A 21,780-nucleotide genomic window follows, 5' to 3' on the forward strand; every position below is an offset into this window, starting at 1 on the left:
GGATTGGGGGGTTTGGGGAGTTTGGGGGGTTTTGGGGGGTCTGGGGAGGGTCTGGGTTGGGTTGGAGGAGTCTCAGAGGATCTGGGGAGGTCTGGAGAGCGTTTTGGGGGATCTGGGTGGGGTCTGGGGAGGATTTGGGGGGGTCTGGAGAGGATTGGGGAGGATTTGGGGGGTCTGGAGAGTTTGGGGGATCTGGGGAGGGTCTGGAGGGGCTTTGGGGGGATCTGGCGGCTCTTTGGGGCGGCTGTGGGGCGGGTGGCAGGCGGCTCGGTGTCCCAGAGCGGGGCCACCCCCCGGCGCGACACGCGGGGCCCCCCCGGGAGCGCCTGGCCCTGCACGTGCTGAACCTGTGCGAGCTCGTCCCGGAGCACCTGGAGACCCGCGGGCTGCAGAGCCGCGCCCAGCCCGGCCTGGAGCAGGTGACAGCGACACGGGGACAGCGACACCGGGACAGGGACACCGGCGAGAGTGACACCGGGACAGGGACACCGGGACAGCGACACCCGGGGACAGGGACACCGGGACAGGGACACCCAGGGACAGGGACACCGGGACAGGGACACCGGGACAGCGACACCGGGACAGGGACACCGGGACAGGGACACCGGGACAGTGACACCGGGGACAGCGACACGGGGACAGCCACACCCCGGGGAGAGACACACCCCGGGGACAGCCACACCCGGGACAGCCACAGCGGGGAAAGCGACACCCGGGACAGCGACACCGGGCTGGGGGTGTGGTGGGGACTCTGGGGTGACAGGGACACTCGGGGACAGCCACACCCCGGGGACAGCGACACCGGGCTGGGAGTGTGGTGGGGACTCTGGGGTGACAGGGACACTGCAGTGACAGGGACACTGAGGTGGGCGCCAGGGAGCCCCGGAGTGCGTGATGCGGCCGGGGGGTGACAAGGACAGACGCTGGTGGGACAAAGGGACCCCGCGGTGATGAGGAGCCGTGGGGACAGAGAGGGGACACTCGGGGACACTCGGGCCGGTGCCAGCCCGTGCCGCTGTCCCCAGGGCAAGGTGCAGATGTGGGTGGACATTTTCCCCGCCAGCCTCGGTCCCCCCGGGCCCCCGGTGAACATCGACCCCCGCAAGGCCGAGGGGTGAGTGAGGGACAGGGACCAGCCCCGAGGGGACAGGGACCAGCCCGCGGGGACAGCGCCACCCCGTGACACGTCCTGTCCCCTCCCGAGGTACGAGCTGCGCTGCGTGGTGTGGAACGTGCGGGACGCGGACCTTGGCGACGTCAACCTGCTGGGCCAGCGCATGAGTGACATCTACGTGTCGGGGTGTGTCCCCAGCGTGTCCCCTGTCACCCCCCAGTTCTGCCCTGCTCCCCCCAGAGCCTCTGGCACCCACCCGCGGGTCCTTTGTCACCCCAGGGTCCCCAACCCCAGGTCCCTGTCACCCCAGGGTCCCCGTCCATGTGGGCACCGAGGTGACAGCGGTGTCCCCTGGGGGTGGCACAGGTGGCTGGGATGGCACAGAGGTGTCCCAGCTTCTGCCCTGCTCGCCCCAGAGCCTCTGGCACCCACCCGCGGGTCCTTTGTCACCCCAGGGTCCCCAACCCCAGGTCCCTGTCACCCCAGGGTCCCCGTCCATGTGGGCACCGAGGTGACAGCGGTGTCCCCTGGGGGTGGCACGGGGTGACAGCGCTGTCCCCGCAGGTGGCTGGACAGGCTGGGATGGGCACAGAGGTGACAGCGGTGTCCCCTGGCCTCCCAGCTTCTGCCCTGCTCGCCCCAGAGCCTCTGGCACCCACCCGCGGGTCCTTTGTCACCCCAGGGTCCCCAACCCCAGGTCCCTGTCACCCCAGGGTCCCCATCCATGTGGGCACAGAGGTGACAGCGCTGTCCCCGCAGGTGGCTGGACAGGCTGGGATGGGCACAGAGGTGACAGCGGTGTCCCCTGGAGGTGGCATACGGTGATAGCAGTGTCCCCTGGGGGTGGCACAGGTGGCTGGGATGGCACAGAGGTGACAGCGGTGTATCCATGTGGGCACAGAGGTGACAGCGGCGTCCCCGGGGGTGGCACGCGGTGACAGCGCTGTCCCCGCAGGTGGCTGGACGGGCTCCCCGAGCAGCGGCAGCCCTGTCCCCTGGGGTGGCACACGGTGACAGCGCTGTCCCCGCAGGTGGCTGGACGGGCTCCCCGAGCAGCGGCAGCACACCGACATCCACTACCGCTCCCGGAACGGCAGCGGCGCCTTCAACTGGCGCTTCGTGTTCCCCTTCGAGTTCCTGGCGGCCGAGAAGCTCTGCGCCATCCAGCGCAAGGTCAGCCACAGCCGGGGCGGGACAGGCTTGGGGACACGCCTGGGGACACGCCTGGGGACATTCCCTGGGGACACGCCTGGGGACATTCCCTGGGGACACGCGCGACGTTGCCGTGTCCCCGGGCAGGAGCACGTGTGGAGCTTGGACGCGACGCTGCTGAAGGTGCCGCCCAAACTCATCCTGCAGGTGTGGGACAATGACAAGTTCAAGGCGGACGATCTGCTGGGTGAGAGAGCCCGTGTCACCGCCGGGGGGACACCGCGGGGGACAGGGGACAGCCAGTGGGGACAGGGGACTGCCAGTGGGGCAGGGAACGGCCACAGGGGACAGGGAATGGCCACAGGGGACAGGGGACAGGCAGCGGCGACAGGGGACAGTCAGAGGGGACAGGGGACAGCCACCGGGGACAGGGAAAGGCCACAGGGGACAGGAAGCACCCATTAATCATAAGAAGGACCCATTGATGATAAGAAGATTCCGTTGATTGTAAGAAGTTCCCAGTGATGATAAGGAGCTCCCATTGATAAGGAGCTTCCCCAGGTGACAGAGCTGTCCCCTGGCCTGTCCCGCAGGGATCCTGGAGCTGGAGCTGCTGCGGCTGCCCCGCCCGGCCCCCAGCCCCCGCCTGTGCCGGGCCACGCCGCCGGAGCTGCCCTGGCTCTCCTGGCCCTGGCTCTCCTGGCCCTGGCTGTCCCGGGCCTGGCTCTGCCTGCCCCGCTTCTCCCGGGGCTGGCTGGCCCGGGCCTGGCTGTCGCTGCCCCGCTGCTCCCGGGGCTGGCTGCCGGTGGCGCGGCTCTCCCGGCGGCTCTCCCGGCGCTGGTGCCGCGCCCCGGCGCTGCAGCGCTCGCCGCTGAACCTGTTCCGCAGGAGAAGGGCCCGCGGCTGGTGGCCCTGCACCGTGCAGGAGGACGGCGGCCAGCGGCTCTCGGTAGGCTGGGGACGGGCTGGGGACACCCGCGCGGGGCTGGGGACAGCGGGGACAGATCCAGCCGGGCCCCGCAGGGGAAGCTGGAGCTCAGCCTGGAGCTGCTGACGGCGCGGGAGGCGGAGGAGCGGCCGGTGGGGAAGGGCCGGGAGGAGCCCAACAAGCACCCGGCACTGCCCGAGCCCAGGTGAGCCCGGGCCGGGCCAGGAGGGGCCAGCGGGCAGGGCACAGGCGGTGGCTGAGCCCGGTGTCCCCACAGGCGCCCCAAGTCGTCGTTCCTGTGGCTGCGGTCCCCGCTGAGCCTCGTCCTACACGGCATCCGCTGGCGCTACCTGCTGTGGCTCGGCCTGGGGCTGGCGGCGCTCCTGCTGCTGCTGCTGATCCACTCCTTCTTCCCGGTGAGCACCGACCCCCGAGCGCCCCGCTGCCACCCCGGGCGCGCCCTGAGCCCCCCGTGTCCCCCGCAGGGCTCGCTCACGGTGAAGGTGGCTGAGCCGCGCCCGCTCCCGCCGGGCACGGAGCGTCCCGGAGCGCAGCGCTGAGGAGGAACCGCCCGGCCCCGCCATTCCCCGGCTCCGAGCCCCCTCCGGGTGGGCTCGGTGGGTTCTGCGGCCAGGAGGGATGGCCCCGCTCCGGAGCCGCTGTCCATCCACGTTCCCCCCTAACAAAGCCGTGTCCGAGCAGCCCCGGAGCATCGTTCCCGTCTCTGGCGGTCGGGGGGGACACGGACGCGCTGAGCCCAGCCCCGATCCCAAACCCAGCCCTAACTCCAGCCCCAGCTCCAGCTCCAGCTCCCAAATTCCTGCCCGAACCCCGATCCGTCACCAGCCCCCAGCCCAGCGCCAGCCCCGGTCTCCCGGGCGGGGCGGGGAGGGAGGCGGGAGCGGCGCCGGCCCCGCTGCTCCCGGTGCCGGATCGCGGCGGGCCGTGGAGGCGGAGAGCCAGCCGGGCTCCCTGCCCGCCGGGCCGGGCCGGGGGAAGCACGGACGGACACCGGCCGGAGCATCCCCCGGGGCGAGTGCAACGGAGACAGCACCCGCACCGATAATTCCCGGGAATGAGGAGGGCGGAGATCGCCCGGGGAGGGGAAAACGGACACCGGGGCGAGCATCCCGCCGGGACAACAACGACGGACACCGGGGCGAGCATCCCCAGGGGAAACGGGTGCGGCCACCGGCAGCCGTGCCCGCTCCGCACCGGAGCCCTGGGCCGACTGTGCCGGGGCAAGGCCGGGCCCCGGCCGGAGCATCCCGGGGCCGGAGGGCGGAGATGCCCCGGCCCTGCCCCGGCCCCGTCCCTGCCCCGGGCCGAGCCGGACGCTCCCGGTGACCCCCCCGGGGCCGGAGGGCGGAGATGCCCCGAGCCTGTCCCTGCCCTGCCCCAGCCCTGTCCCTGCCCCGGCCCTGCCCCGGCTCTGTCCCTGCCCGGGCCGAGCCGGACGCTCCCGGTGACCGGGCCCGGTGCGCCCCGGCCCCGCCCCGCGGAACCCTCCCAGCCAATCGCATCGCTCCGTCTCGCTCCGGCCCCGCCCCTCATTGTGTCCCAACAATGCAAAACGCGCTATGCCCCGCCCCTCATTGGTGGCGCTCGGCTCCCATTGGCTGCCGCCGAGGGGGCGGGGCTAACCTGACTATATAAAGCGGCTGCGGGGATTGGGGGGTCAGTCCGGTTCCAGCGGCGGAGCGGAGCGGGGGGAGCGCTCGGGACCCCCAACACCGGAGCTCCGGCAGCGCCTCGACCTCGGGACTCCAGCCCGGAGCCCCTCACGGGGGTCGTGGGAGGGATGGGAGGGAGTTGGGAGGGACGGGGATGCGCCGCTTCTCGCCGCCCTTGCGCCTTTTCTCGCCGCCGCCTTCCCGGTACCGGCCCCTCCGACCGGCAGCGGCGCCGCCCCCGGCCCAGGCTCGGCTCCCATTGGCTGCCGCCGAGGGGGCGGGGCTAACCTGACTATATAAAGCGGCGGAGGGGCTTGGGGTCAGTCCGGTTCCAGCGGCGGAGCGGAGCGGGGGGAGCGCTCGGGACCCCCAACACCGGAGCTCCGGCAGCGCCTCGACCTCGGGACTCCAGCCCGGAGCCCCTCACGGGGGTCGTGGGAGGGATGGGAGGGAGTTGGGAGGGACGGGGATGCGCCGCTTCTCGCCGCCCTTGCGCCTTTTCTCGCCGCCGCCTTCCCGGTACCGGCCCCTCCGACCGGCAGCGGCGCCGCCCCCGGCCCAGCCAGGGTAAGGACCGAGCACCGCCGGGGCACCGAGGGACCACGCCGGGCTCCCGGAGAGAACCAAAAATAAAATTGGCAAAAAAAATCCCATTAAATGGTGTGGCTGGTCTGTGCTGTCCCCACGAGCTGCGTGGCACCCACATGAATCACAAAGACCCCCCCCAAAGTGGGGGTGGGACCCCCCAAAGTGGGCAGGGGACCCTCAGAGACCCCTCCCCGTGGGCCTGGGCACCCCAGAAATGGGGCTGGGAGCCACAGAGACCCCTCCCCATGGGCCCAAGACCACCAGAAATGGACCTGGGACCCTCCAAGACCCCTTCCATGGAGCTGGGACCCCCTGAGACCCCTCCCCATAAACCTGGGCACCACCAGAAATGAGACTGGGACTCTCAGAGACCCCTCCCCATGGGCCCAAGATGACAAAAAATGGGGCTGGGACCCACAGGGACCCACAGAGACCCCTCCCCATAAACGGGAACACCCCAGAAATGGAGTTGGGACCCCCAGAGACTGTCGCCCTGATTTTGTAAGACTTTCTAAGCCTTCTGATGTTTGCGTTCTTGTATCAATCTATCTCACACACTCTCTGTAAACCACTTATTGTTTTGCATTCTTTTATGGAGGAGGAGAACGTTGACGGGCTGTTGGTTTGTGGGCCTGGAGAGGTGGCACTGCCACCCTCCAATCCTCTGTCACCTTTGGGAGTCTATAAATGCTGGAGTCAGAAAATAAACTGCCTTTTTTCTCCTGTCCCGAGAGCAGCAGTGTGTCTGTGTCCCGTTGTCTTGTGTCCTGCAGCGACAAGAGACCCCTCCCCATGGGCCTGGGCACCCTAAAAATGGGGATGGGACCCTCAAAGACCCCTCCCCAAGGGCCCAAGAACACAAAAAATGGGCTGGGACCCACAGAGACCCCTCCCCATAAAGGGGGGCACCCCAGAAATGGGGCTGAGACCCACAGAGACCCCTCCCCATGGGCCTGGAACCACCAGAAATGAGGCTGGGACACCCAGAGACCCCTCCCCATAAACCTGGGCACCCCAGAAGTGGGGATGGGGTCCACAGAGACCCCTCCCCATAAACCTGGGCACCCCAGAAATTAGGCTGGGGTCCCAGAGCCCCCTCCCCCTGCGGTTCCGTTGTCATGACGCCGCCCTGGTGCCACCAGGCATGGAACGCCTGCGTGTCACAACAGAGCCTGGGTTCCATCATTCCTGGCTCTGTGACGTCATGGGGTTCCATGGAGCCCGTGGGTTCTGTCATCGTGCTGGTGTCAGGGAAGCTTGAAATGAAAATGGGATTTAATGGCCTGAGTTTCCCTCCTTTAGGATTGCGATAATCCCAATTTCCGATGGTCCAGTTGCAGTTTCCAATAATCTAATTCAAATTTTCAATAATTCAGCCCCAATTTCCAATAATCCCAATTTCCGTAGCGAAGAAATGATGAGATGAAAGTGAAAAAAAATAACAATCTTTTATTAATAGGCAGGAAATTCTCCCAAAATCCCGGGTTTAGCATCGCCCCGCCCCCACCCCGCCCCCTCGGCTCGGGCCACGCCCCTTTTGGAACGCTCCGCCTCCCGACCAATCAGATCGCTCGGCTGCGCTTTGGTCCCGCCTCCCCGCTGTTTGCTCACAATGTGGAACGCTGCTTGCTCCGCCCCCCACGCTGTTTTCTCGACTCCCATTGGCTGTCGTCCGGGGGCCGTGGCTCGGGCCGGGTATATAAGGCGGCGGCGGGCGCGGGGGTCCCAGTTCGGCACCGGGAGCGGCGGAGGAGCGGAACGGAGCGGAGCGGGAGGAGACCGGGCCCGGCGGCGGTGGACACCGGGGGACCGGGGCGCCCGGACACCGCGGGATCGCGGCGGTGGACACCGGAGCGGTCAGAGCCCCCCGGGGCGGCGGACACCGGAGGATCGCGGCGGTGGACACGGGAGTGGCCAGAGCCCCCGGACCGGGCGGCCGGTCACCCGAGGATCGCGGCGATGGACATGGGAGGATCGCGACGATGGACGCCGGGGCAGCCGGAGACCCCACCGGACACGGAGCCCACCCCAGCCCGCACTCAGGTAAGCACGAACCCAGCCCGGCGGCAGCCAGGGATGCCCTACTAACCCTCTCCTTTTTCTCCACAGCGGCTACAGACGGTCCCGGCCCCCGGTGACTGCACGGGCGCGGAGACCCCACCGGTGACTCCGCTCCATGGAGACCGCCCCCCGCCCACATCTCGGTAAGCACGGACGGAGGCGATCCGGCCCCTCCCGGTAACGGGAAGGAGGCCGGAGATGACCCCATCCATCCCCCCGCAGTGGGCGCAGACGGTGCCAGTTCCCGGTAACCGACGGTGCGGCCGCCACACCGGACACCGCTCCAGCGAGACCGGCCCCGGCCCAGGCTAAGTTAAGCAGAACTGGGACGCCCCAGGTAATGGGGGGAGGACGGAAATGGTCGGACCCCCCCGTTCATCCCCGCACAGGACGGGAGTGGAGCCGAACCGGCTGCTCTATAACGGGGGAGAAGCGGGACGGACCGGGCCTCCCATGACGGAGAAGGACCGAGACCGCCGGTCCCTCTATCCCGGAGGAGGACCGAGACTTTACCGGCCCTTCCATGACCGAGGAGGACCGAGACCGACCGGCCCCTCCTTACCGGGAGTGGAGCCGAACCGGCCCCTCTTTAATGGGGAGAACCGGGACGGACCGGCCCTTCCATGAGGGAGGAGGGCCGAGACCACCGGCCTCCCTCTGTAAGGGGCGAGGACCGAGACTTTACCGGCCCTTCCATGACCGAGGAGGACCGAGACCGACCGGCTTCTCCATAACGGGGGAGAACCGGAACCCACCGGCCCCTCCTTAACGGAGGAGGACCGAGACCGACTGGCCCCTCCTTAACGGGAGTGGAGCCGAACCGGTCCCTCTTTAATAGAGGAGAACCGAGACTTTACCGGCCCTTCAATGAGGGAGAAGGACCGAGACCGCCGGTCCCTCCATCCCGGAGGAGAACCGAGACTTTACCGGCCCTTCTGTGACTGAGGAGGACCGAGACTGACCGGCCCCTCCTGAACGGGGGTGGAGCCGAACCGGGACCAGCCGGTCCTTCTGTAACGGGGGAGGTCCGAGACCAACCGTCCAACGGGGGTGGAGGCTAACCGGCCCCTCTTTAATGGGGGAGAACCGGGACGGACCGGCCCTTCAGTGAGGGAGGAGGACCGAGACTTTACCGGCCCTTCCGTGACTGAGGAGGACCGAGACCGACCGGATTCTCCTTAATGGGGGAGAACCGAGACCAACCGTCCCTCCTGAACGGGAGTGGAGCCGAACCCGTCCCTGTTTAATGGGGGAGGACCGAGGCTTTACCGGCCCTTCAGTGAGGGAGGAGGACCGAGACTGACCGGCCCCTCTTAACGGGAGTGGAGCCGAACCGGCCCCTCTTTAATGGGGGAGAACGGAGACGGACCGGCCCTTCAATGAGGGAGGAGGACCGAGACTTTACCGGCCCTTCCGTGACTGAGGAGGACCGGGACCGACCGGATTCTCCTTAACGGGGGAGAACCGGCACCACCGGCCCCTCCACCATGGGGGAGAACCGACCGGGTCCCTCCTTAATGAGGAGAACCGAGACGGACCGGCTCTTCTGTGACGGAGGAGGACCGAGACCACCGGCCTGCCTCTTTAAGGGGGGAGAACCGAGACTGACCGGCCCTTCCATGACTGAGGAGAACCGGGACCGCCGGTCCCTCTGTGTAACGGGGGGGGATCCGAGACCAACCGTCCCTCCTGAACGGGAGTGGAGCGGAACCGGTCTCTCTTTAATGGGGGAGGACCGAGACCACCGGCCCATCCATGACTGAGAAGGACCGAGACTGACTGACCGGCCCCTCTTAACGGGAGTGGAGCCGAACCGGCCCCTCTTTAATGGGGAGAACGGAGACGGACCGGCCCTTCAGTGAGGGAGGAGGACCGAGACCGCCGGCCCCTCTGTGTAACGGGGGAGATCCGAGACGGACCGGCCCTTCCATGACTGAGGAAGACCGAGACTGACCGGCCTTTCCGTGACGGAGGGGGACCGAGACCGACCGGCTCCCCCTTAACGGAGGAGAACCGGGACCGCCGGTACCTCCTGAACGGGGGTGGAGCCGAACCGGTCTCTCTTTAATGGGGGAGGACCGAGACCACCGGCCCATCCATGAGTGAGGGAGGAGGACCGAGACTGACCGGCCCCTCTTAACGGGAGTGGAGCCGAACCGGCCCCTCTTTAATGGGGGAGAACGGAGACGGACCGGCCCTTCAATGAGGGAGGAGGACCGAGACTTTACCGGCCCTTCCGTGACTGAGGAGGACCGGGACCGACCGGATTCTCCTTAACGGGGGAGAACCGGCACCACCGGCCCCTCCACCATGGGGGAGAACCGACCGGGTCCCTCCTTAATGAGGAGAACCGAGACGGACCGGCTCTTCTGTGACGGAGGAGGACCGAGACCACCGGCCTGCCTCTTTAAGGGGGGAGAACCGAGACTGACCGGCCCTTCCATGACTGAGGAGAACCGGGACCGCCGGTCCCTCTGTGTAACGGGGGAGAACCGAGACTGACCGGCCCTTCAATGACTGAGGAGGACCGAGACCGACCGGTCCTTCTGTAACGGGGGAGATCCGAGACCAACCGTCCCTCCTGAACGGGAGTGGAGCGGAACCGGTCTCTCTTTAATGGGGGAGGACCGAGACCACCGGCCCATCCATGACTGAGAAGGACCGAGACTGACTGACCGGCCCCTCTTAACGGGAGTGGAGCCGAACCGGCCCCTCTTTAATGGGGGAGAACGGAGACGGACCGGCCCTTCAGTGAGGGAGGAGGACCGAGACTGACCGGCCCCTCTTAACGGGAGTGGAGCCGAACCGGCCCCTCTTTAATGGGGGAGAACGGAGACGGACCGGCCCTTCAATGAGGGAGGAGGACCGAGACCACCGGCCCTTCCGTGACTGAGGAGGACCGAGACTTTACCGGCCCCTCTGTACGGGGGAGTTCCGAGACCAACCGTCCCTCCTGAACGGGGGTGGAGCCGAACCGGTCCCTGTTTAATGGGGGAGGACCGAGACTTTACCGGCCCTTCAGTGAGGGAGGAGGACCGAGACTGACCGGCCCCTCTTAACGGGAGTGGAGCCGAACCGGCCCCTCTTTAATGGGGGAGAACGGAGACGGACCGGCCCTTCAATGAGGGAGGAGGACCGAGACTTTACCGGCCCTTCCGTGACTGAGGAGGACCGGGACCGACCGGATTCTCCGTAACGGGGGAGAACCGGCACCACCATGGGGGAGAACCGACCGGGTCCCTCCTTAATGAGGAGAACCGAGACGGACCGGCTCTTCTGTGACGGAGGAGGACCGAGACCACCGGCCTGCCTCTTTAAGGGGGGAGAACCGAGACTGACCGGCCCTTCCATGACTGAGGAGAACCGGGACCGCCGGTCCCTCTGTGTAACGGGGGAGAACCGAGACTGACCGGCCCTTCAATGACTGAGGAGGACCGAGACCGACCGGTCCTTCTGTAACGGGGGGGATCCGAGACCAACCGTCCCTCCTGAACGGGGGTGGAGCGGAACCGGTCTCTCTTTAATGGGGGAGGACCGAGACCACCGGCCCATCCATGACTGAGAAGGACCGAGACTGACTGACCGGCCCCTCTTAACGGGAGTGGAGCCGAACCGGCCCCTCTTTAATGGGGGAGAACGGAGACGGACCGGCCCTTCAGTGAGGGAGGAGGACCGAGACCGCCGGCCCCTCTGTGTAACGGGGGAGATCCGAGACGGACCGGCCCTTCCATGACTGAGGAAGACCGAGACTGACCGGCCTTTCCGTGACGGAGGGGGACCGAGACCGACCGGCTCCCCCTTAACGGAGGAGAACCGGGACCGCCGGTACCTCCTGAACGGGGGTGGAGCCGAACCGGTCTCTCTTTAATGGGGGAGAACCGAGACTTTACCGGCCCTTCAGTGAGGGAGGAGGACCGAGACCGACCGGCCCCTCCTTAACGGGGGAGATCCAAGACGGACCGGCCCTTCCATGACTGAGGAGGACCGAGACTGACCGGCCCCTCTTAACGGGAGTGGAGCCGAACCGGCCCCTCTTTAATGGGGGAGAACGGAGACGGACCGGCCCTTCAGTGAGGGAGGAGGACCGAGACCGCCGGCCCCTCTGTGTAACGGGGGAGATCCGAGACGGACCGGCCCTTCCATGACTGAGGAAGACCGAGACTGACCGGCCTTTCCGTGACGGAGGGGGACCGAGACCGACCGGCTCCCCCTTAACGGAGGAGAACCGGGACCGCCGGTACCTCCTGAACGGGGGTGGAGCCGAACCGGTCCCTGTTTAATGGGGGAGGACCGAGACTTTACCGGCCCTTCAGTGAGGGAGGAGGACCGAGACCGACCGGCCCCTCCTTAACGGGGGAGGACCGAGACCGACCGGCCCTTCAATGAGGTAGGAGGACCGAGACTTTACCGGCCTTTCCGTGACCGAGGGGGACCGAGACCGACCGGATTCTCCGTAACGGGGGAGGACCGAGACTGACCGGCCCCTCCTTAACGGAGAGAACCGGCACCAACCGGCCCCTCTTAACGGGAGTGGAGCCGAACCGGCCCCTCTTTAATGGGGGAGAGCCGAGCCGGACCGGCCCTTCAGTGAGGGAGGAGGGCCGGGACTTTACCGGCCCTTCCGTGACCGAGGGGGACCGGGACCGAGCGGCCCCTCTGTAACGGGGGAGAACCGACCGGCCCCTCCTCAGTGAGGAGAACCGGGACCGCCGGTCCCTCCATCCCGGAGGAGAACCGAGCCGGACCGGCCCTTCCGTGACCGAGGAGAACCGGGACCCGGCCCCTGTACCGGGAGGGCCGAGCCCCCCGGTGCCCCCAAACGGAGACCCCCAAAGCGGGGACGGGCAGCGACCCCACCCCGCGAGCAGCAGGAGGACGGAGACCCCCGGGAACCCGGGAGGGGCAGACGGGGGGAGACCCCCGGGACAGCAAATGGTGCAAAAACAGTTTTTCTACAATGAATGGAAAAATAACAAATTTTACAAAAATCAAATTTTAAAATGCATGGAAAAATATCCAACTTGACAAAAATCAAAATTTCGCAATGCATGGAAAAAAAATCAAATTTTACAAAAATCAAAATTTTCAATGCATGGAAAAATATCCAACTTGACAAAAATCAAAATTTTGCAACGCATGGAAAAAAACCCAAATTTTACAATGCATGGAAAAAATCCAACTTGACAAAAATCAAAATTCTACAATGAATGGAAAAATATACAACTTTACAAAAATCAACTTTCGCAATGCATGGAAAAAAAATCCAAATTTACAAAAAGCAAAAACTTACAATGCATGGAAATAAAATCCAACTTTACAAAAATCAAAATTTTACAACGCATGGAAAAAAATCAAATTTTGCAAAAATCAAAATTTTACAATGCATGGAAAAAAAATCAAATTTTACAAAAATCAAACTTTGCAACGCCTGGAAAAAAATCCAAATTTACAAAAAGAAAAACTTACAATGCCTGGAAAAAATTCAAATTTTGCAAAAATCAAAATTTTACAATGCATGGAAAAAAAATCAAATTTTCCAAAAATCAAACTTTGCAACGCCTGGAAAAAAATCCAAATTTACAAAAAGAAAAACTTACAATGCCTGGAAAAAATTCAAATTTTGCAAAAATCAAAATTTTACAATGCATGGAAAAAAAATCAAATTTTCCAAAAATCAAACTTTGCAACGCCTGGAAAAAAATCCAAATTTACAAAAAGAAAAACTTACAATGCCTGGAAAAAATTCAAATTTTGCAAAAATCAAAATTTTACAACGCCTGGAAAAACTCCAGTTGTACAAACCGCCGAAAGCTTTGCTGATTTTGCCTCCCCAGGAGCCCCCGAGGTGGGAATTCCAACAAACGAAATCCCAGGAAAGCCCCGGAGCTCCCTGGGCCGGGCCCTCCAGTTGTACAAAAGGCCGAAAGCTTTGCTGATTTTGCCTCCCCCAGGAGTCCCCGAGGTGGAAATTCCAACAAACCAAAGCCAAGGAAAGCCCCGGAGCTCCCTGGGCCGGGCCCGTCCTTGGGAACTGGAGTCAGTCAGAGTTATTGATTAGTAATTTAATTGAAGATGTTAATTTGCCTTCTTATTGGGCTGATTGGTAATTTGACTGATAATTTGGCAGATTGACAATTCAGCTGATTGATAATTTGGCTGATTGATAATCTGGCTAATTGATAATTTGGCTCATTGATAATCTGGCTCATTGGTAATTTGGCTGATTGACAATTGGGTTTATAATTTGGCTGACCGATAATTTGGCTAATTGATAATTTGGCAGATTCTTAATTTGGCTGATGATTTGGCTCATTGATAATCTGGCTGATGATTTGGCTCATTGATAATTTGATTAATAGATAATTTGGCTGACAATTTGGCGGATTGACAATTTGGCTCATTGATAATTTGGCTCATTCATAATTTGGCTCACAATTTGGCTAATTGATAATTTGGCGGATTGATAATTTGATTTAATTGATAATTTGGCTCATTGATAATCTGGCTCATTGGTAATTTGGCTGATTGACAATTGGGTTTATAATTTGGCTGACCGATAATTTGGCTAATTGATAATTTGGCAGATTCTTAATTTGCCTTATTATTGGGCTGATTGGTAATTTGACTGATAATTTGGCAGATTGACAATTCGGCGGATTGATAATTTGGCTGATTGATAATCTGGCTAATTGATAATTTGGCTCATTGATAATCTGGCTCATTGGTAATTTGGCTGATTGACAATTGGGTTTATAATTTGGCTGACCGATAATTTGGCTAATTGATAATTTGGCAGATTCTTAATTTGGCTGATGATTTGGCTCATTGATAATTTGATTAATAGATAATTTGGCTGATAATTTGGCGGATTGACAATTTGGCTCATTGATAATTTGGCTCATTGATAATTTGGCTTACAATTTGGCTTATTGATAATTTGGCGGATTGATAATTTGATTAATTGATAATTTGGCTGATTGGCGATTTGGCGGATTGACAATTTGGCTAATTGGTAATTTGGAAGATTTATAATTTGGTGCATTGATAATTTGATTAATAGATAATTTGGCTGATAAATTGGCGGATTGACAATTTGGCTGATTTATAATTTGGCTCATTCATAATTTGGCTTACAATTTGGCTAATTGATAATTTGGTGCATTGATAATTTGATTAATAGATAATTTGGCTGATTGGCGATTTGACTAATTGATAATCTGGCTGATAATTTGGCTCATTGATAATTTGGCTGATTGACAATTTGGCAGATTTATAATTTGGCTCATAATTCGGTTTATAATTTGGCTCATTGATAATTTGGCTAATTGATAATTTGGCTGATTGATAATTTGGCTCATAATTTGGCTAATTAATAATTTGGCTAATTGATAATTTGATTAATAGATAATTTGGCTGATTGACAATTTGGCTATTTGACAATTTTGCTAATTGAAAATTTGGCTGATTGACAATTTGGGTCATTGATAATTTGGCGGATTGATAATTTGGCTGATTGATAATTTGGCTAATTGAAAACTTGGCTGATTGATAATTTGGCTGATTGACAATTTGGCTGATAGACAATTTGGCTGATAATTTGGCTAATTGATAATTGAGTTTATAATTTGGCGGATTGACAATTTGGCTAATTGATAATTTGGCTGATAATTCGGTTTATAATTTGGCTGATTGATAATTTGGCTGATTGATAATTTGGATAATTGATAATTTGGATAATTGATAATTTGGCTGATAATTTGGCTAATTGATAATTCGGTTTATAATTTGGCTGATTGATAATTTGGCTGTTAATTTGGCTGATAATTCGGTTTATAATTTGGCTGATAGATAATTTGGTTTCTAATTTGGCTGATAATTTAGCTGCTGATTTGGCTCACAATTGGCTTTCCAGACAATCTGGCTGTTAATTCGGTCTGTCCTTTGGCCGATTATTTGGCCAGTACTTTAGCCGATAATTAGCTAATTATTTAGCCGATAATTAGCTAATTATTTCGCTGATGTTTGCTCTCGCAAGTGGCTCTTGCCACGAAAAACAAATCCCAGACTGTGGGACTGGGAGCCCGGGCAGCCAGAGCTTCCATCCCTGTCACACCGGGGCCTTCAAGTGTGGAATTATTAATTAATTAATTAATTGTTAATTGTGGTGTGGGTTTAGAGGCACAGGGCACCCTCCCCCAGTCCTTAGTGCCCGCAGTGTGAGACGGACGGAGACGCCTCGAGCATCCCCCGGGCTCTGAAAGAAATAAAAATAAAAGCTGAGAGCACAAAAGAGGCTTGGACTCATTATTTGTTGTCAATTTTTGTTTTAGTTATTTATTATCAATTTTTATTTTGGTTATTTATTATCAATTTTTATTTTGGTTATTTATTATCAATTTTTATTTCAGTTATTTACTATATATATTTAATATATTTTTATGTTTTATATATATTTTAATGTATTTTATATGTTTTATATATATATTAATATGTTTTATATATATCTTAATATATTTTATATGTTTTATGTATTCCTATATTATTATTCATACACTATTTTACATATATATTTATATATTTTATATTTTAATCTATCTTGAATATATTTTAATATATTTAAATATAATTTAGACATTTTAAATTTCATTTATATATTTATTTATTTCTATTTTTTTATCCCAGCCCCACTTTTGTGGTGCCCAGCCCCACGGGGAGGGCTCTCTGGGGGTCCCAGCCCCACTTTCGGGGGTCCCAGCCCCACTTTTGGGGTCCCAGTCCCATTTTTGGGATTCCCGCGCTAATTTCATGCCCCGCCCCCACGTGGGCGTGGTCACACAGCAACACCCAAGGCACGGCCACGCCTCCTTGGCGAGATTCCCGCCCTTTTCCACAGCTCTCGCGAGAGTTGGCGGGGCGGGCTGGTCGCTCCCTCAGAGCAGCGCGGCTGGGTCCGCTGCCCTCAGACTGCTCCCCTCAGCCCTTCCTGCTGCCCTCAGCCCTGTCCGCTGCCCTCAGCCCTTCCCGCTGCCTTCAGTCCGCTCCCCTCAGCCCTTCCCGCTCCCTCAGAGCAGCGCGGCTGGGTCTGCTCCCCTCAGTCCACTCCCTTGGCCCTCCCCGCTCCCCTCAGCCCTCTCCGTTCCCTGAGTCCTCTCCCTCATTCCTCCCCGCTCCCCTCAGTCCTTTCCCTCAGCCCTTCCCGCTGGGGAACAAACCCCCTGCAATGACCCTTCTGGGCTGCAATGCTAATAACAATAATAATAATAATAATAATAACAACACCAGCCAGCAGACCCCCCTGCAATGAACCTTCTGGGCACTCAGCCTAAAACCAACAATAATAATAATAATAACAAGAACAGCCATCCCGCGGGGATCGAGCACACGGCACAGGGTGGGTTCAGGCCCAGGGGGGCAGCCCTGGGCCCCTCCTGGCGCTCTTTATTGGGGCTGGGGCAGCCTCAGCCCTTGGGGGCCGAGGTGAAGATGCGCAGGCCGTGCATGTGCTTGATCTCCTCGCTCAGCGCCTGCGGGGCACGCGCGGCTCAGGGCCGGCTCTGCCTGGGAGCGGCCTCAGCCCCGCAGCCGGGGGTGCAGCAGCCTCAGCCCCAAGGGTTCCTCTCCCCCATTCCATTCCCCCACTCCCTCTTTCCCATTGCCTCTCCCCCATTCCCTCATAACCCGTTCCCTCTCACCCATTCCAGCTGTTCCCGTTCCCTCTCCCCCAATCCCTCCCATTGCCTCTCTCTCCATCTGCTCTCCCCATTCCCTCACCCCTGTTCCCTCTCCCGGTCTCCTCTCCCCATTCCCCTCCCTCTCTCCCCTCTTCCCTCTCCCTCTCTCCTAGTTCCCTCTCCCCATTCCCCTCCCTCTCTCCCCTGTTCCCTCTCCCTCTCTCCTAGTTCCCTCCCCGTTCCCTCTCCCCCAATCTCTCCCATTCCCTCTCTCTCCAGCTGCTCTCCCCATTCCCTCATAACCTGTTCCCTCACATCTATTCCCCTCTCACCCATTCCAGCTGTTCCCATTCCCTCCCCCGTTCCCTCTCTCCCATTCCCTCTCATCCCCTCTACCCCATTCCCTCACCCCTGTTCCCTCTCCCGGTCTCCTCTCCCCATTCCCCTCCCTCTCTCCCCTCTTCCCTCTCCCTCTCTCCTAGTTCCCTCTCCCCATTCCCCTCCCTCTCTCCCCTGTTCCCTCTCCCTGTTCCCCTCCCTCTCTCCCAGTTCCCTCTCCCCATTCTGTCACCCCTGTTCCCTTTCCCCATTTCTCCTCACCCCACTCCTCTCCCTCTTTCCCCTGTTCCCTCTCCCCATTCCCCTCCCTCTCCCCCATTCCCTCTTTTCCTCTCCTCCATTTTCCCTCTCATCCCCTCTCCCCATTCCCCTCCCTCTCCTCATTCCCCCTCTCCCCATTCCCTCCTTCCCTCTCCCCATTCCCTCCTTCCCTCTCATCTTCCTCTCTCCTCTGTTCCCTCTCCCCGTTCCCCTCCCTTTCCCCCCATCCCCTCTTTTCCTCTCCTCCATTTTCCCTCTCATCCCCTCTCCCCATCCCCTCACCCCTGTTCCCTCTCCCCATTCCCCTCCCTCTCCTCATTCCCCCTCTCCCCATTCCCTCCTTCCCTCTCCCCATTCCCTCCTTCCCTCTCCCCATCCCCTCTCCCCATCCCCTTTCCCAGTTCCCTCTCCCCGTTCCCTCTCCCCGTTCCCCGTCCCCTGCCCCAGAAAAAGAAATAAAATAAAATAAAATAAAATAAAATAAAATAAAATAAAATAAAACAAAACAAAAATCCCACCAAGCCCAAATCCCTCCTCACTCCCGGAACCCAAATGAGGAAATTGCGGCGGGGTCGAAAATCCCTGAAGGAGGCGCAGAAATGGGGAAAACCCGGGTGGGAAAGGGAAAAGGGAAAAGGGAAAAGGGAAAAGGGAAAAGGGAAAAGGGAAAGGGAAAGGAGGGGCAATGGGGAGGATCCCTGACCCCAGAAACGCAGGAGAGGATCCCAAAAATGGGACAGGATCCCAGAAAGGAAATGGGGAGGATCCCTGACCCCAGAAACGCAGGAGAGGATCCCAAAAATGGGACAGGATCCCAGAAATGGGAGAGAAGATCCCAAAACTGTGGGACAGGATCCCAAAACTCTGGGACAGGATCCCAAAACTCTGGGACAGGATCCCAAAACTGTGGGACAGGACCCCAGAAATGCGGGAGAGGATCCCAAAACTCTGGGACAGGACCCCAGAACTGGGACAGGACCCCAGAACTGCAGGAAGGATCTCGGAGATGCGGGGGAGGATCCCTGATCCCGGACACGCCGCACCCGGGGCTGGGGCTGAGGTATCTGCTGGGGGGCGCGGGGGGGAAGTAGCACCAAGAAACCCCGAAAAAAGGAAAATCAACCCAAAAAAAGGGGAAGGGGAAAAGAAAGAGGCGGGAGGAGCGCAGGGGAGGCAGGAGGGGATGAGAGCGAGGAGCTGCGGGGGCCTGCACAGGGCTGGACACGGTGCTGGACACGGCATGGACACGGCATGGACACGGCATGGACACACTGATGGACATGGCATGGACACGGCATGGACACGGCATGGACACGGGATGGACACACTGATGGACACGGGATGGACACGGTGATGGACACAAGATGGAAACACTGATGGACACGGGATGGACACAGGATGGACACGGGATGGACACGGCATGGACACGGGATGGACATGGGGCTGGCGCGCTGCTGAGCACCAGGAGTGCAGGGTTGGTTGCTCAAGGCTGGTTGCTCAAGGGCCAGGACCGTGCCATGGCGGTGCCCAGTGCCCGAGCAGCACCGAGCTGTGCACCGTGCCCGTGCAGGGTGGGCAACCACCGTGTCCATGCTCTGGGCAACCACCGTGTCCATGCTCTGGGCAACCACCGTGTCCATGCTCCATGCCCAACCACCGTGTCCATGCTTTGGGCAACCACCGTGTCCATGCTCCATGCCCAAGCACCGTGCCCACACGCCGTGTCCAAACCCATGGCCAAGTGCTGTTCCACACACCCAGCTCAGCACCATGTCCACACATCGTGGCCGAGCACCGTGCCCGGGGTGTGTGGCCAAGTGCCGTGCCCACACACCGTGCCTGAGCACCACCATGAGCACCACGCTCAAGCACCGTGCCCACGACACGTGGTCAGATCACGCTGTGGCCGAGCACCACGGCAGAGCACGGGCCCGGGAGCCACGGCCAAGCACCGAGCCCAAGCACCCAGCAGAGCACCATGTCCATGTGCCACGTCTGAGCACCGTGTCCACCCACCACGTCCGAGCACCACGTCCACAGTGCATGGCCAAGCACCAGTGTCCACTCAGCATGTCCGAGCACCATGTCCGAGCACCATGTCCGAGCACCAGTGTCCACTCAGCATGTCCATGCGCCACGTCCAAGCACCAATGTCCAAGAACCAATGTCTGAGCACCATGTCTGAGCACCAGGTCCATGCACCATGTCCACACACCCTGGCTGAGCACCACGTCCAAGCACCACGTCCATGGTGCATGGCTGAGCACCGTGCCCGAGCACCATGTCCATGCACCATGTCCATGCACCATGTCCGAGCACCATGTTGAACACCACGCCCTTGCACCATGTCCGAGCACCACGGTCAAGCACTGTCCGCACATCATGTCCACACACCACGGCTGAGCACCACGTCCATGGTGCATGGCTGAGCACCGTGCCCGAGCACCATGTCCATGCACCATGTCCATGCACCATGTCCTAGAACCATGTCTGAGCGCTGTGGTCAAGCGCCGTGTCCACACACCATGTCCATGCACCATGTCCGAGCACTGGGGTCAAGCACCACGTCCACACACGATGTCCGAGCACCACAGCAGAGCACCGTGCCCAAGCACCATGTCCATGCACCAAGTCCAAGCACCAAACACAGCACCATGTCCACACACCACGTCCATGATGTGTGTCCGAGCACCGCATCCAAGCACCGCGGTCAAGCACCATGTCCGAGTGTCATGTCCGAGCATCATGTCCATCACGCGTGGCCAAGCGCTGGGACCAAGCACCATGTCCAAGCACCACGTCTGAGCACCACGTCCATCATGAGTGGCCAAGCACGGGGACCAAGCACCACGTCCACGCACATCTGAGCACCGCACTGAGCACCATGTCCGGGCACCGTGTCCACAAGGAGTGGCCGAGCACCGTTCCTGAGCGCCACGCCCATGACCACGCTATGTCCATGACCTGTGGCCGAGCACCACGACCGAGCACCACGCCCATGACCACGCTATGTCCATGACCTGTGGCCGAGCACCACGACCGAGCGCCACGCCCATGACCACGCTATGTCCATGACCTGTGGCCGAGCATTGAGCCTGAGCACCGAGTCCGAGCACCGCATCTATGATGTGTGACCGAGCACCGCGTCTGAGCACCACAGCCACCACGTGTGACCGAGCACCATGTCCGAGCACTTATGTCCACACCCCACATTCGAGCAGCCTGTCCAGGCACCATGGCCAAGCACCATGGCCCCACGCCTGTCTAAGCACCATGACCACACACCTGTCCAGGCACCATGGCCCCACACCTGTCTAAGCACCATGACCACACACCTGTCCAGGCACCATGGCCCCACACCTGTCTAAGCACCATGACCACACACCTGTCCAGGCACCATGGCCCCACACCTGTCTAAGCACCATGACCACACACCTGTCCAGGCACCATGGCCCCACACCTGTCTAAGCACCATGACCACACACCTGTCCAGGCACCATGGCCCCACACCTGTCTAAGCACCATGACCACACACCTGTCCAGGCACCATGGCCCCACACCTGTCCAGGCACTATGGCCAAGCGCCATGGCCACACCCCTGGCCGAGCGCTGCGGACACCTGGCTGAGCCCTACACCTGGACATCACCTGCAGCACCTCATCCCGGGGCCACACCCGCCCCGGACCCGCAGGGAACGGCTCCAGCCCGGCGGCACGCCTCGGACGCGGCGCCTCTTTCAGTTTGCATAAACCCAAAACCGGCTCCCGGCACGCCTCGAGCTGTCGCTCCGGAAAAGTAAACTTCCTTCTCAACGACATTGCTTAAATTTTGTTTCTTTGTTTTTGTTTTTTTTTTTTAATCTTGGTTCCTTAATTTGATATATACATTAGTAGCACCTCAGCGAGATGGAATCAGGCAGAAGCGTGATACAGTTTGTTAAAACACCATAGCACCGTTTGTATTACAAGATTTCATTTCATAAAAATATGCCTT

At 59.5% G+C, this 21,780-nt stretch overlaps 1 protein-coding gene across 1 annotated transcript in view; it reads left to right on the forward strand.

The window, feature by feature from the left end:
- Positions 1–3,942, forward strand: part of FER1L5 (fer-1 like family member 5) — an 18,454-nt gene extending 14,512 nt beyond the window's left edge. Inside the window, exons 41-50 of the mRNA XM_039702678.1 lie at positions 280–419; positions 1,026–1,114; positions 1,205–1,300; positions 2,146–2,287; positions 2,414–2,513; positions 2,860–2,953; positions 3,068–3,215; positions 3,290–3,399; positions 3,472–3,610; positions 3,680–3,942. Coding sequence (XP_039558612.1) covers positions 280–419; positions 1,026–1,114; positions 1,205–1,300; positions 2,146–2,287; positions 2,414–2,513; positions 2,860–2,953; positions 3,068–3,215; positions 3,290–3,399; positions 3,472–3,610; positions 3,680–3,754 — 1,133 coding nt within the window. The 3' untranslated portion in view covers positions 3,755–3,942. The remainder of the gene's footprint in view (positions 1–279; positions 420–1,025; positions 1,115–1,204; positions 1,301–2,145; positions 2,288–2,413; positions 2,514–2,859; positions 2,954–3,067; positions 3,216–3,289; positions 3,400–3,471; positions 3,611–3,679) is intronic.
- Positions 3,943–21,780: the final 17,838 nt, after the last annotated feature.

Source organism: Passer montanus, unplaced genomic scaffold (genome assembly GCF_014805655.1).
Source record: "Passer montanus isolate IOZ18808 unplaced genomic scaffold, ASM1480565v1 scaffold158, whole genome shotgun sequence".
NCBI classification, from domain to species: Eukaryota; Metazoa; Chordata; class Aves; order Passeriformes; family Passeridae; genus Passer; species Passer montanus.